General features: G+C 42.4%; 1 protein-coding gene and 1 pseudogene across 7 annotated transcripts; both read right to left on the minus strand.

The window, feature by feature from the left end:
- Window positions 1-1,769: 1,769 nt before the first annotated feature.
- HNRNPH1 (heterogeneous nuclear ribonucleoprotein H1) lies at window positions 1,770-10,863 on the minus strand. 7 transcript variants are annotated; one of them, XM_070373485.1, is made up of 14 exons: window positions 10,734-10,863; window positions 10,119-10,274; window positions 8,681-8,836; window positions 8,328-8,471; window positions 6,765-6,903; window positions 5,637-5,815; window positions 5,486-5,557; window positions 5,296-5,429; window positions 5,014-5,149; window positions 4,563-4,622; window positions 4,411-4,470; window positions 3,619-3,711; window positions 3,119-3,168; window positions 1,770-2,526 (listed from the first exon to the last, which is right to left on the minus strand). In XM_070373485.1, the coding sequence occupies exons 2-13, from the start codon at window positions 10,213-10,215 to the stop codon at window positions 3,119-3,121; spliced, it is 1,320 nt and encodes a 439-aa protein (XP_070229586.1). In that variant the 5' UTR covers window positions 10,216-10,274; window positions 10,734-10,863; the 3' UTR covers window positions 1,770-2,526. The 7 variants fall into 7 exon arrangements, with proteins under 7 accessions (XP_070229586.1, XP_014336989.1, XP_070229584.1 ...); XM_014481503.2 differs by having other exon boundaries at window positions 4,381-4,470; XM_070373483.1 differs by lacking the exon at window positions 3,119-3,168.
- A 1,222-nt stretch (window positions 10,864-12,085) lies between these two features.
- LOC102273750 (tubulin alpha-1B chain pseudogene) lies at window positions 12,086-13,321 on the minus strand (annotated as a pseudogene).
- Window positions 13,322-16,111: the final 2,790 nt, after the last annotated feature.

Below are 16,111 nucleotides of genomic sequence, written 5' to 3' on the forward strand. Positions count from 1 at the left end.
TCATTCAGGGCCCAACTTTTCCCAGCGTTTACATACCACACTTCCCCCAAATGGTCTAGCATTAGATCTGTACCTTGTTTGCAGCGTGCCCAGTTTTTACTCCAACTTGCTGGGGAGCCTTAGGTTAAGTCACTCCTCAGCCTGTCTCATCTGCACACAGAAGGGGAGCAGGATACCTTCCTGCTTCAAGACAGTTCTGACAGTTCCCACCACTACCACACTAAGTGCTCTTCCCTTTATCATCCTCATTTCTTCTAAAACCTGCCCCTGCCCCATGCCCCAAGCACTATTCACAAAGAATTCTTGTGCTGGATACTAAGTATCTAGCTGCGGAAAAGAATTTAAGACATCCATTATGTACCTGAACTTTGGAACCCTCAGTTTCTGGTTTGGCAAACTTCCCCTTACTTGGGCAAACAAGGAGGGACAGATAAAAGGCAGTGTTTCTCCAGCTTAAATACAGACTGTGGAGGGCTAAGGGTCATGATAAATGACACCAAGTCTGGAGACTCTGACTGTTCCTAACAAACTCCCAGGTGAAGATGCCGGTCCATGGAGTACAGTGTTTGAAAGAAACACAATGTTTCTAGGTATTTTTTCAAGTTTCTTCAACAAAGATGTTTCCTGTTAAAAAACCAAAAACTAAAGGACTAGGGAAGATGAAGGGACACTCTCCTTGTGCCTGATTTCCCCTGACACAGACCAAGGAAAGATCTCAAGGGCATTACTAGGTTTAGAACAGTGCATCCCCAGAAAATTCTCTCCAAGCCTGCAGAAGACAATTTATAGAACATTAGAATACTTCTGTATCCCCAACCCAACTGAAGGTATGCACCCAGTTTTCAGAACACATGGAACGGCAAGAGGATTCAGAGTCCGTCAGTACATCTTCGTGTAGTGCTGCCAACTGCAATCTTCAAGAAGTGCTATCATTCTAAGCAGTTTTTCTACATTCACCATACTAACCACACCCCTTCAGCACTGTCAGCAAATAAAAATAGCTTTGAACAGCACAAGCCTATGTTCACAGCTCCAATTCTGAATTCTAACCTCAATGCAGCAAACTTAATTTAGAGGGATGATGAATGAGTGGTAATTCCCAAATTACCAGTGTTAAATGTCTGAAGGTAATTCTAGAACTATACCTGTATTGCTTACTACTTTCCTAGCAAATGCCATTGAGTTTTACCTACAATAAAGATTTCAATTAGAGTTAAAACTAATCATTTGTTCTCAGAAGTACTTGATAGCTTTATACTTTATAAATTACTTTATAAAGTAATTTTGCTCCTAAGCAGACTTGATCTTGAGGAGCAAAGCAAAAATAAAAGACTGAATCTCATTTCAAAGTCCTCTATGAACTAGCTCCTTCTAGAAGGTACCTCATAGAAGCAAAATTCAAAAGATGCCACAAGATTGCTGCTGGCACTTCCTCAGCCATGCTCAAAGGCTTCCACAGACATGCAGAGCGTAACAGAGGACACTTCTGCCTCCCCCTTGGCCTTGTGCAAGTGCTTAGCAAGTCAAAGCCAATTCAGATCACATCCTGTGCAGCCAGGCCAAACATACAGACCTTCCACAGGACCCCAAAGCTTAATTTACCTTCAGTTGTACTGGAAGGAAAAGTCTGAAGACATCTACACAACAGCCACAACTGCCAAGCCTGTCTGCCACAGCCAGAGATGCGGGCCACTGTTCACCTACGCCCCAGACAGCAAGGAAGCACCAACAAACAGTCCACGTGACACCGAAGCACAGACCAGACAAAGTGCAGTTTCTAAAAGGAAGATTTATTCGACAAGTTTCACTTAGCGCAATACACCTAAAAGGAAAACCACAATACAATGAAAAATTTAAATCAAGGCCTCAGAATTTCATACAAACACCAAGACCAAAATCCTAAAGTATTGGTATTGCGTGTCAAATTTCCCCCATTAACTTAAAAAAAAAAAGCTTAAACTTACGTGCCATAGAGGTTATTAAATGAAACTAGAATTAACAAACATGCCAAATGTTTCACTTTTAATTGTAGACACAGCTCCTATATTGAGTTTTACAAAAAAAGCATGTCTTTCAACATGCATCCAGACAGTGTTCAATGTAATGTGATGTAAGAGCAACATTTAACATAATTCAACTGCTTTAACCTAAATACACTTACTGCTTAAGTACATCCTACAAGAGAACTAACTTGAGAAAAGCTGAAAATTATTTAACAGGAATAGTTTACTCAACCTAGTTGTTACATCCTAGATGAACGTGTTCAAAAATACTGAACCTTAAGTCTTTAAAACAATCCTGATTTCCACTTAGAGTAAGCATAAATCACAAGCTTGTATTGCAAAACTGTTAAAACTTAAGTTTTTCTTTTAAAAAATGTTGACCAAGAGTCAGTGATCAGGATCAATTACATTCCCCATCCACCACTCATACTGGACATGCTAGACATCCCTCCCATTCCGTTCACTCCCATAGATGTTCGGCTTCCGCTACTGTAGTAGCTGCTGTTCACTGCTCCTTGGCTGCCTGCAAAGAGATCAATTTGACAAGTCAGGATAAGTATCAGATTAGCAGTCAACTAAAATATAGCATTCCAAAAAAAAGTTTAAAAAGTATACGAGTACAAATGGCTGCTGTCCAAGTGGCGAGAAGCATGTTTGGGAAAAGGGACTCCCGACTCCAAACAAGTCTCAATAAACCCCTTTTCTCTGCAGTACCAACTTGCCAGACTCTTGTGCTACCATTTATTTGGATGCTTCAGGATCAACGTTGAAAAAAGTTTAAAGGAAAACTAGTGTTTTTCAAAAATTGCAAAATTACTTCATGTTGTTTTTAAAGCTAAACAAAGCATTTTAAAAAAAATTTACCGTAAACATTCACAATGTGTCCATTGAATGGCATGTATGAATAGGGAGCACAGGGGCAATCTCTTGCTTTTCCTATTCATGGTGGGCAGGAAGTGAGACAATGAAGTTGGACTAAAGGCAACTCACTGTGCCCAAGATGGCAGCCTCCATGGAGTTAAATAAGAGCCATTGACTGCTATAGAAAGTGTCATTACAACATATCAATATTTGCTATTGGGAATTTAAATTATATTTTTTGAGAAAATATTTACCTATGCAATGTTTGATTGAAAATCACTGGAGTTTTCCTGTAAAACTTGGTCTGCAAAAGGATTTTGTAGGGTAAGACTATAATACCAAAATCACCATTCTTTAGACCAACTGAAAAAATTAATTAATAAAACCAATCCTAGGTTAACTGACTAGTAAATACGGTCTTGAACCCAACCACCATTCTAAATTCTCCCTCCATCTAACATGGATTTACTGCTAACAAAAAGACAGAAAAAGAGAACGACTTTAATGTTTTAACAAACGGAGGCAGATGTTTTCTGGCTCGACATTATTCAAAGTTGCAATATCGACTATTTTGAATTCATAGAATACTTCCCCCTCCCAATGATTGATTCTGAAAATTAAACTATTTGAATATTTATATTAGGATCAAGAACATACATTTAATAACCCAATTTTACCAAAAAAGGAGCCTGAACATTCCCAACTAAAGAAACCTGCCTGAAACTTATTCTAAGTATATTAAAAAAACACTTACCGTATCCACTCATGCTGCTCTGGCCACCATAGCCGCCTCCATAACCACCACTCAGCTGCTGGCTGGCCGGGCCCCCGTAACTGGACTGGTTTGCTGTTAAGTTAAGACAACATTAGAACCTTGTTTCTTATATAATGTGGTACCTGGTGGTACCCGGCTTGTAATTCTAAATCTAAATTTCTAAATTCTAAATTTCCAGTCTTGATCTTAGTATCACTAGAGCCCACTGTACCACCTTCTGCCTATTGCCTAGGACCAGACTACCTTTCTATCCATCGTATGAGCTAGTCAAACACTTAAAAACCACAAGGCCAAAAGTATACACATCAGCAGGACTGAATCCACGTTTCCTTAAGTAGAGGCATTTTGACAACACCTTATGAAACTGCTTAATTGGATTTAATGGGATTTCCCCCCATGATTCCATATAATAAGGGTATTTCAATACACAGGTATCACTGAACACCTAATTATGCCCAACAATTTATTCTGATCCTGTGCTTTTTTGCTAAATATTTTAGGCTTATACTTCATACTTAAACAATTCAACTAATTTCTTTCTACAGTCCCCTCCCCCAAAAGTACTTCAAACCAACTTATCTATTCTAAACACTTTATATAACTCACATTTAATGCATACTATTCAAATAAAAACTTTTATTTGCCTAAATTTTGCTAAACCCCTTATATATAAATTAGCTTAACTTATATAAATTGACTTATATAAATGTTTTGGTTTTTAAAAAAACTAACGATATTTACACAAGCCCATGCCTCCCATCATTTGGCTACCATAAGCACCACCGCTTGCTCCTGCTGTAGAATTCAAGAAGAGTTCTACATATCTGTGTTCTGAAATGAGAGAAAAGGCATACAAGGTTAGCTTAAAAAAAAGACACTAAAGTGATATTTACACAAACCCATGCCTCCTAGCATTTGGCTACCGTAAGCACCACCGCTTGCTCCTGCTGTAGAATTCAAGAAGAGTTCTACATATCTGTGTTCTGAAATGAGAAAAAAAAAGTTTGAAAATGTATGTTGGTGACAGAAGATAAACTCTTTTAAGTTCTTTTAAGTAGATCTGTGAACTTATTACTTTTAGTAAAAAAAAAAAATTCTAGCTGCTTGTTCTCAGGTGATTTACTTCATGCAGGTTTTAAAAAGCAGTCAAGCATTCATCTAAATCGCTTAAGTCTGTCAATCAAGCATATACCTTCAGTCAGTGTTGTTATCAAATTAACTTATCAAATTCATTTTAGTCATAGAACTTTTTAAAGATCCACAGAACCCTATCACTAGATTAAAAAATTTTCACATCCTCAGTATTCCTCTATTATAATCATTAGTCACACAACTATCTGTAAAGAGACCCCAAAATCCTTAAATCACACTTACGCATATTTGCTTTGTCTTTTGACATAGCTGCCACAGCATCTTCATGAGTTGCAAACTCGACATCTGCTTCACCAGTTACTCTGCCATCAGGACCAATTTCAATATGTACTCTCACAGGGTTGAGTGGTGAAAAAAACTAAATACAAGGTATTTCAAAGAATCAAAATCAAACTTTGTTACAAGAAACAAAATTTTAACATGCTGCTTCACTTAAGTAGAACCACCACCATGTTTGTACTGCTATACTGAAATAGACAATTTATCAATCTATCCTCCACTTACATTATAAATGTCATTCTCAGTAGCTCTGTAAGGTAATCCCCGCATGTGAACACAGTGTCCTGTTGTGCTCTGGAAAGTAGAGCCACCATCCCCGTATCTGTGATCTGACATTCCTGAAAAACAGTAATTGAGGTCTAGATGAACAAGAGTGTAAGTATCCCTCAGAAGAGAAATTCAATTCTTACCTTACCTCTTCCGAATCTATCTGACCCAAATCCATAGCCATCATTATAGCCATTATAATCATCATAGCCTCCATAACCTGAAAGACAAAAAGTACTATCACTACATGAAAACACTCACAAAGAACAGACCTCATGACACTTGCACAGTCTACATACCTCCACCATAAGCACCACGCCTCATCCTTTCAAAGCCAGCTCCTCTTCCAATGCTGTTATACCCTCTGCCAGCCCCAGGTCTGTCATAGGGACCTGGTCGCTGCATGGCCATAAGTTTTCGTGGTGGATCATAGTGAGTTCTAACTTCAGCTCGACTGCTCTTAAAGATTTCGATATACCTAAAGCATTGTTCATGAGGAAGGGGGGTGGGGAAGGGAGAGAAAACATTAGTTCATTTCATACAGGTATTTAGTTACACAAGAAAACAATGAAGTCATAGCCATGAAACTGACTAATATTTAAAGCCAGATTTCTTATATTTGCATAGGCAATGACCAGAAATTCACTCAATTTTAAGATTTAATGTAAACTTTATAGGAGAAAAACATCCTCCTCTGAGGCAGAGTGCCCAACCTTAGGGGTAGAGAGGAGTACTGTAAATGTCTTAGGAGGGAAAGAATTCCACTCAACTTTCAACATTTCATGTCTTAAATCCATTGGCATCATGTATAGCAAGTGGGCTAAAAAGCCAGCCTCCACCAACAGTCTAGCCCACACTACACATCTCCTTCCGCCAATAAATTCCCCAGCCTATGCTTTTAGTAGGAATCAGCATAGGTAAGCGCATGCTTCAATGAAAAATAGTCACAAGCAAAGAGAATAAAACCTTTTGTGACAATTTCTTGAAAGCTATGCTTATTAATACATATGCAGAATATTTATACAGCAAGAAAAAGTTTGTTGCATTTCAACTTTAAAAACAAGATCAGAAAGTATCACATTTTCTTATGGTAATATTAATTTACTAGGTGGGTGTTATTACAGCTAAAGCCAGGTTTGCATGAACATTTTTAAAACCATAGTCTCTCAACTCCACTGACTGGGGTTAATTAGGACTCTTACAAAATTGTGAAGTAGATCAAATTAACTGGGGACAATTTTAAAATCTAAAATTTAATCTGAAAGTACTATCGGACTTTTGACACTGGAAAAGTTTGAAAATTGTGGCAAAATATCAAATAGACTATGAAATCAGATTTTTTTTCCCTTGATTCTAAGCAGAGAGAATATGGATTTAATAGTTTACCATAAGAAAAGTGACAAATCCAACCAACCATCCATCCCCACCTGTGCCCTATTCTTTCCTTGTGTTTCTTTAGAGCCTTTTCAGCTATTTCCTGTGAAGCAAACTGCACGAAGGCCTCCCCCGTACTCCTCCCCTGGAAGTCCACCGGCAATGTTATCCCATTTGGCACGATTTCCAACCCTTCAACCCAAGGACAAATAACCCCAGTAGGGGGGCAATATTAACATCACAAGCCCAGAAATGATTCTTCTTATAGCTTTAAATAAACCAGAATTTTAACTTTAGGTGAATGGTATGCTTTCAACAAGTACTCTTTAAAAAAGCATTGCAGTAATATGAAGTTCCATTATTACAGACTATAACTCAATTCTTAACACATCCCATGACATGGTATACAAGAAAACACTTTGAACACAGGATGCATTAAGAATTCAACAATTAAGAACACTTATTTATCTATGCAACTTAATGTTGAATTATACAAGAATTACACACATTTTCAAGCATTAAATACAATAGTTTTGCTAAATTCAAAGATACACCTTCTACCTCATTTCATATTTTTCAATGTTTTAAAGTTAGTGGAACTTCAGTTTTTAAAAATTACATATTTAAACATTTCATATACAAATTGAAACATTGCTTAGTCATACAATTGACAAACATACAATCTAAGCTTTCAACAAACAACTGATCTAACACAGCACAATCATGCACTCTTATTCTCTAACAGTAGTATGATTCACTTCTGGAAATTCCGTCTATGAAAAATCCTTTCCGTGGATACATTCCCAAGCTTACAAAAAGGACTTAAAGCACTTTCCTAGAAGATATGAAATTATGTTCATATTTAACGATGTTGACAGATAGCATTCAATTCTCACCAATTTAGACAAAAACAGTAAAAATAGACTTGATTTCAAAAATTCTGGCAAAACATTAGGACTTGATACATATCTAATAGTCAAAATTTTAATACATACTATACTAAACCATGAAAGGATTTGTTAATTCCAATTTATAACATCATGAATATTAAGCAACAATATTTAAAATATATGCTCTAACATTCTGCTAAACATTCAAATACTTTAGGCCCAAAACAATTTCAAAACAGTTTCTGTACTTCAGATACTAAGACAACATTCAACCTACACTTCCTTTCCCTATTTTTTCTTGCATAAACAGAATGAGATCATTAGAGACATTTCTGACCCCAGTACCTACTGTGTCTTACAATATAGACACCTGCCATAAATTACAACAGCCTAACATACTAATCTAATGTTAAGGGATCTTACCTTTAACGTGAAGTATTTTGCTGAACAGCAATGTGAGGAAAGTAGTTAAGTTGTTGAGGACAATCCTCAAAGATCTACTCTGAACTACAATACTAAATATAAGCAAAGTTAGCATTTTGGAAATAATTAATCCACCTTTAAGATGGGCTTAAATTATTTGACGGTCTCCAGGAAGAAGAAAACATCTGCATATACTCACAACCTATTTAAATATCTAAGCTTCTCAACTTTTAAGTCTATTCAATCACATGTTGCCAGCTGCTAGCCAGAACTCACTGCTCAATAACAAACACGACTACATACCTGAGAAGAACTGAACAATTTCTTCCTTGCTACATCCAAATGGGAGTCCTCTAAGCCGTACAAAGCCATCATTGGCCGTGTCAGGACTATTTGGACCAGTATGCTTCAACACCCAATCCATTTCAACGTTGTTTGACTTGAATACTGAAAGAGGTGCTTAGAATTAGTCAACTTCGGAAAGTTACAGAACAATGTTCAGACTTCCTGGGTCTTTAGATAATCTAGGAAGAGCTGCCATAAACTCTTAGATGACCATTTCCATGCGGTCAAATACCTAAAATTCAGAAGGGGTAAGATAGATTTCTATTTGTTTAATGTTTTATTTACTGTTACTAGGGCAACATAAATCAAACCTTCAACATATCTGTGTCCCATAGTTTCTCTGTCTTTTTTCAGGGCCAATTTGACTTCATCTTCTGATTCAAGTTCAACAAAAGCCTCGCCACTCGGTCTGCCTTCTCTGGTGTAGATGAAACGAATACCTTGAGCCCCATTTTGAATTTTGCAGTCTGGAAAGAAAACAACCGTTAATACAGAATTTAAAACTAAAAACCACCTCTGGGTGATACAGATAAAATGCCTATACATACCCCCACTACAAAGGAAATCATTTGCAAAACCTAGAATGAGCAACATTACTATCTCCTAAGGTGTCTTAGTAATTAAGCAGTTTTCCTCTCATGACCAAACTTTCTTATTCCCCTGAATACATTCCCGATCCATCAAGAAAATCCAATATTCAAAGCAGTTTCTTACCGAACTTATCTCCAACTCATTACTCATGTGTGTCCATTAAACATACTTTTAATAATAACTCCTCAGCAAATTTTTCAATCTGGACTTTGTGATTTTTATGGTCTTTTCTGAATACACTTGGTTTGGACTTTTGATTCGGGGTATTTGACAGTTTTACCTTACTAGAAGCAACATCACAGTTTCTTGCTCAAATCCGAACTGCAGGGCCAATACTCACCTGAAAGGGGATCAATGTTACCAAGCTAAAATGCTCCAAACGCACAGCTGAAGCCAAACCCAGTCTTGCTCACTGCAAGGTGGCTTCCCATGTATTTGCTTCTTGTTTTCGTTTTCCGTTACATACACTGAATTCAGATAGTAAGTCAATACTACAAATATCCTTCCAACCTGTAAATTTCTACCAAATATCATCTTTCAGTCTAATCTTACACTAATAATGAGAACACGGGCATTTGGCAGACATTCAAGGAAACCTACATACTGGAAAAAAGCTACCCAGGCAAGAAAACTTTTCCGGGTTTCAGTGCCCTCAACTGTAAAGCAAGCCAGACCACGAACTCTTCAATTACCAAATCCCGATTAGGAAAACTGTCTTAAATTAAGAAGCGATATTTTCTTTTTCCAAAACAGAATGCCCCTTTTCAAATCAACACCCAAATTTGAAAAGTGTTAGCAATTTAAATTTGTAAGGTATTTGCTGAGCTACTCGGCAAATTTTCCCAAGATTGCGGGGAAAACCTGGTCTATTCCCATTTATCCTTTGTGAGAAAAGACATACACAGATAAATACTTAAAAAGATAAACAAAAATTCCACCAGAGGCCGCATTCCCCCCAGGAGCGCCGGGCGGGTGGGGCTTTCGCAATTTCCATTGCGTAACCGCAGCCTGCTGGGCGCGCTCGACAGCGGGAACAGCTGCCGCCCGCGCCCCACTAGGGGGCGCCACGGGCTCGGCCCCGCCGTCGTCGCTGTCGCCTCCTCGCTCGCCCGCCCTGCGGCCCCAGGTGCTTAATTCCAGCCTCCGTTTCAGACTCACCAGAAAAAAACCGCTGCACTTCGTCTGCAGAGCAAGACCAAGGCAAGCCCCGGACCTTCACCACGAATCCCTCACCGCCTTCGGTGCCCAACATCATGGTCTCCTAGTGGGTGCTGGCGTCGAATCAGACTGCAAGACCCGGGTCGGCAGTCAGACCTGGAAGAACGTTAAAATGAAACAGCCCTCCGCTCTCGAGACGGCCCGCCTGCCCGCGGAGCCTCAGGATGGGTCGACCCCGTGAGGACGTTCCGACCCCAGCGAATATAACAACGAGTGCCCCACTTGCCAGCAGCCAGACGCCCGAAGCCGCTCTGTGCACCAGGTATCGTGGCCCCAAGCCGAGGGGGAACCCGGCCTAGCGCCAGCGTGGAGGCTAGGAAATGGCGGCGGTCGCTTCCGCTCCGCCTCCTCCGACATCTCACACAATAGAGTCGTCGCGGCCTGCAGGCCTCAGCGGCCCTGCCGCAACTCGGCGAACCATTCCTGGCTCCTAACGGCAGCTCTCACCTTGCCAAAGACCCTGACGCTCTACACAGACCCAGGGGCAAGCAATCCTCGCAAAACTGACAGCCTCGGGGGACGCTGGATGGTAAACACCGAACAACAAACACTCACCTGCAAACACAACTTCGGCGCGGCTGAGACGAAATGGCTAGTGGGCGCCTGCGCAACCTAAATAAGGCCCTTTGAACAAGCTCTGCGCACGCGCAGCCAGGTGCCCGCACCGCCCTCTTGCGTCACACAGAGCTCGGACGCATGCGTAGTTTTACGAGCCGGCCCACTCCAGCCCGCTAATTATTATTCGCATGCGTATTTGGTTCAGCCCCACCCACCTCCTTAAACCCACTAGGCTGTTTTGCGCCTGCGCCTTACCGCGATTAGCGCGCCTTAGCGGTTTTAGTTTCTCGCGCATGCGTCTTCCTTCAAACTGCTCTTCAAACTTACCCTTCAGAAGGGGGAGGGGAATGGCGGCGGCCAGTTCTTTATAGGAACTGTATGAGAGTTTCGGGCTCTGGGTTGTGATGAGGTGTCCCTAGCGTGTTATCCGCAGTCCTGCCCAACCTGAAGGTACAGAGGCTCCCCGCCCTGGCGCCGCCAGTACTCCTCTTCTCCCTAGAGCCAGTCCGTGACCAACCGGGCGCTGCGGAACGGCATACTTGTGCGCCCGAAGCCACCTCCGCGGTACCCGGAGCGCATCCAAGGCCTTCGCCCCGCCACTGCCCCTTACCTGCCGCCGTTGGGCCTGGGGCTTGGACCCACGCAGGGTCTCCGTGCCCGTGCCTCAGTCCCGTACCCCGCTTTTGCCCTAACGAACTCCCACCCTGCGACCCCCGCTTCCTCGCCTCGGGTCAGCCGGCGGGGCGCTCGCACGAGAGTGGGGCGCCGGATGCCGCGTCCGGCCGCGCCTCGTGAGTGCAGGTTGAGCCGCCGGTGCGCGCCCGACTCCCCTCTCTCGAGCAGGTTCCCGCTTAATTCTCCCAAAGCTAAGCAGACAACTGTTACGGCTTCCCCCCAGGTGGGTCACCCCGTGTGCTCATAAGACACTAGTGATGTTCGAGACTAGTGAATAATCCCAGATTTCCTGCAGCACTGCAGGAACTGGGACCATTTCTGTTGCCTCCCAGTCCTCCCCTTGTCTGATCCCAGTTGTCCTCAAGCCAGGGGTAACACAGCACAGGTCTGTCTTGAGTACCACCATGGGTAGATACAAGTGAAACGTGTTTTCACCCCTGCAATGGTGTAGAAGCCACATCCAGTTTTGGGGGGTTTGTGTTGGTTTTGTTTTTTTTTTTCCCCCCTTAAAATCTTTAGTTTTGAGACAGGACAGGAGTCTTACACATACACATGGAAAAGCAATCCATGATCACAGTTGAAAGCGAACACAATGTAGTCAGTTTTTAGGCCTGTCAGCTAGCTAATGCTGAAGCTCTGAGTATGACATGCTGCAGGCCTCAAAGGAATGGTAACTAGTATTCCTCTCCTTCCTCTGCCTCTCCTTCAACAGAATCCACACAACCTCATAATCCTTCTCGAGGGCAGCCATGTCCTCACGGGCCTCAGAAAACTCCTTCCTCCATACCCTCACCCACATACCATTGAACTAAAACATGCTTGGCATGCATCAGGTCAAACTTGTGGTCCAGGTGAGCCCAGGTCTCAGCGATGGCTGTGGTGTTGCTCAGCATGCTCACAGCTTGCTTTATTTTGTCCAGGTCTCCCCCAGGTACCACAGTGGGAGGCTGGTAATTAATGCCAACCTTGAAGCCAGTGGAGCACCAATCCACAAACTGGATGCTATGCTTGGTCTTGATGGTGTCAGTGGCAGCATTAACATCTTTGGGAACAACATCACCACAGTAGCACAGGAGGAGCAAGCCATGTATTTACCATGGCGGGGGTTGCATTTCACCATCTGGCTCAAAGCAAGCATTGGTGATCTCTGCTACAGAAAGCTGTTCATGGTAGGCTTTCTCAGCAGAGATGACAGCAGAGATGACAGATGTGGCCAGAGGGAAGTGGATGCGGGGATAGGGCACCAGGTTGGTCTGGAACTCTGTCTGATCCACACTCGGGGCTCCATCAAACCTCAGGGAAGCAGTGATGGAGGACACTATCTGGCTAAGAAGGAGCTTAAGATTCATGTAGGTTGGCACTCAGTATCAAGATTTCTATGACAGATGTCATGGATGGCCTCATTGTCTCCCACAAAGGCACAATCAGAGTGCTCCAGGATGGTGTGGGTGGTGAGGATGGAGTTGCAGGGCTCACGTGCAGCTGTGGAAACCTGGGGGGCTGGGTAAATGGAGAACTCCAGCTTGGACTTCTTGCCATAATTGACAGAGAGACGTTCCATCAGCAGGGAGGTGAACCCAAAACCAGTTCCTCCACCAAAGCTGTGGAAAACCAAGAAGCCCTGAAGACCTGTGCACTGGTCAGCCAGTTTCCGAATTCGGTCCAAGACAAGGTCAATGATTTCCCTGCCAGTGGTGTAGTAACCTCGGGCATAGCTATTGGCAGCATCTTCTTTGCCTGTGATGAGCTGCTCAGGGTGCAAGACCTGGTGGTAGGTGCCAGTGCGAACCTCATCAATGGCTTGGTTCCAAGTCTACAAACACTGCCCTGGGCACATGCTTGCCAGCACCTGTCTTGCTGAAGAAAGTGTTGAAGGAGTCCTCTCCCCTAGCAGTCTTGTCACTTGGCATCTGGCCATCAGGCTGGATGCCATGTTCCAGGCAGTAGAGCTCCCAGCAGGCATTGCAGATCTGGACACCAGCCTGGCCAACGCGGATGGAGACGCACTCACACTTGGGGGCTACGGATTAGCAGACGCAGGCAACAGAAGTAGACGCTGGTCTTGGCTACCATCCCCAACAAGCTAAGAGTCAAGGTAAGTAACACACTCCGTTTTCCAGTTTTAATGGGTTAGAAAACTGAAGAGGAAATGGAATAGAGGAAGACGGTAATCCAAGATAAGGTCACAGCGGTAGGCAAGGCCCAATCCTGAAAGGCCATTTAGGCCTTGACAATGGTGATAACTCCAAACGCAGAAGGCTTTGGCAGGTCTTCATCAGGGCACAGTAGGACTTGTTTGAAAAGGAAAATTATTACTGGGTGTGAAGAGGACTCAGATGGACAAGCATGGTGAATGATGCTGCTTGCCCTCAATTGCAAATGGAGCTAGAGGAGAATAGAGGGCATTTTGGCTGAAGTCACCAAGATGTGGGATTCCAAGCACATTGGACTGGTACACAGGAGGGCTATTGGCAATATATATTCAAAGTCTTTAAAAAATACACATCTTTGGGAGGGGGTTTTGGAGGAGAATGGATACACATATAGCTAAGTCCCTCCACTGTTCATCTGAAACTACCACACATTGTTAATCAGGTATACCCTAATACAAAATAAAAAGTTTAAAAGTTTGAAAAAATATATACATCCCATTTGACCCAAACATTCCATTTCCACTTTTGCACAGTTTTAAATTTACGAGAATGTTCATCACAGCATGAAACAGGTAAATTTTAGAAGCAACCTAAATGTCAAATGGTGTATTGAATAAATTATGGTACAACTTTATCATGCATCATCACCAGGGGAAAAATTGATTCCTGAGTGTGAGGAGGAGAGAATACAACTAAGCTATTACAATGGTTTTTGGCCACAGTGCCTAAACAAGAGGTACAGTGTACCTATGCTATTAATATTTCATGTCAGGAAGAAAAAAAGTTGAGAAAAACTGATGTATGTAGTAGAATACTTTGCAGTTATTAAAAATGGTGACTAGAAGTATGTTTTTGGAAAGACATTTACAATATTTGTTGAGTGGAAAAAACCAATGAAACATTATTATGCATTGCTAAGATTTCCCTGTTGGCTCAGATGGTAAAGCATCTGCCTACAATGTGGGAGACCTGGGTTCGATCCCTGGGTCAGGAACATGCTCTGGAGAAGGAAATGGCAACCCACTCCAGTACTCCTGCCTGGAAAATCCCATGGATGGAGGAGCCTGGTAGTCTACAGTCCATGGGGTCGCAAAGAGTCTGACATGACTGAGAGACTTCACTTATGAAGCAATAATGCAGTATGGCTCAACATCCTGGAAATATAATTATGCACATGCATAGGAAAGAAACTATACATATATGGAAAAGATATAATCCAAGTGTTTACAGGGACTTTAGGTGATAGGAGCATGGGTAAGTTTTTTCTTCTTCTATGTATTTTCTCTCTCTCTCTCTCTCTCTCTTTTTTTTTTGGCCATGCACGGATCTGTGCACAGACTCTTAGCTCCCCAACCAGGGATTGGGCCCATGCACCCTGCAGTGGGAGTGGGGATTCTTAACCCCTGGACCTCCAGAGAAGTCCCTCTTCTCTGCTTTTCAGTTGCCAATACTAAACACATTACTTGTAGCTTTAAAACTTGACCATTTTCTGAGTGGGAAGGATTGAGAATGTTAGGATGTGTTTCCTCCATCCTCCTAGTGCCGTAGCATCAGCTGCTTCAGAACGTGATGGGGACCAGGCAACCCCACTTTGAAGCTGGAAACTGTAAAGACAGGGACTGTGGTTCAGCTGTGAGAACCTAGGTACAGAGTCTCAAGCCCGCTCCAACCTGGTGCAGCGTGGCTCGACCCTTTCATCAGCATAATCATAGTTGTCTTAAATAAGAGCTCCTCCAACACCTGGTGCGGGCTTTGAAACCATCTAAACCACTCTGTGTATTCTGATACATTTGCTTTTTCTACATGCCACAGAAAAACAAAGGGGTCCCCACAGGGAGGCCCAGCATCCTGGCCAAGGGGAGGGGCTGGCGCTCTTGATGGAGTACAGTCAGCTTCTGGGGCCACCTGGAAAGGGGATCTTAACATCCTCTCCTCAGTTCACTCAGCATGTCTCCTTTGGGCAGAATGTGACTGCCATTGGTTTTGAGCATTCAAGGTATTGGCCCTGAATATTGAGAGTATTCTGATTACTGAATACTGAATATTGAAGCTTCCCACGGCTTCAGCCAGGACACTCACTGTGGTTGAATCCTTCAGCCAGGAATTCAAAATGTACTGATGACTAGTCTCTTTGTTGTTATTGTTTAGTCTTTCAGTCATGTCCGACTCTGTAACCCCATAGACTATAGCCCACCAGGCTCCTCTGTCCTTGGAATTCTCCAGGCAAGGATACTGAGTGGGTTGCCATTTTCTATTCCAAGGGATCTTCCCCAGTCCAGGGATCAAACTTGTCTCCTGCAAGTCCCCTGCATTGCAGGCAGATTCTTTACCACTGAGCTGAGCCCAACTAATAACATTACTTACTTTTAAAATGTTTTATTATAATAAAATATACATAACATGAAAGTTACCATTTTAAATGTACAATTCAGAGGTATTCAGTACATTTTCAATGTTGTGCAAATATTTCCACTCTCCATCTGTAGAACTTTTTCATCTTCTCCACTGAAATTCTGTACCATTTACATGCTTTACTCCTCAGCCCTT

The sequence above is a fragment of the Bos mutus genome, chromosome 7, assembly GCF_027580195.1.
Source record: "Bos mutus isolate GX-2022 chromosome 7, NWIPB_WYAK_1.1, whole genome shotgun sequence".
NCBI classification, from domain to species: Eukaryota; Metazoa; Chordata; class Mammalia; order Artiodactyla; family Bovidae; genus Bos; species Bos mutus.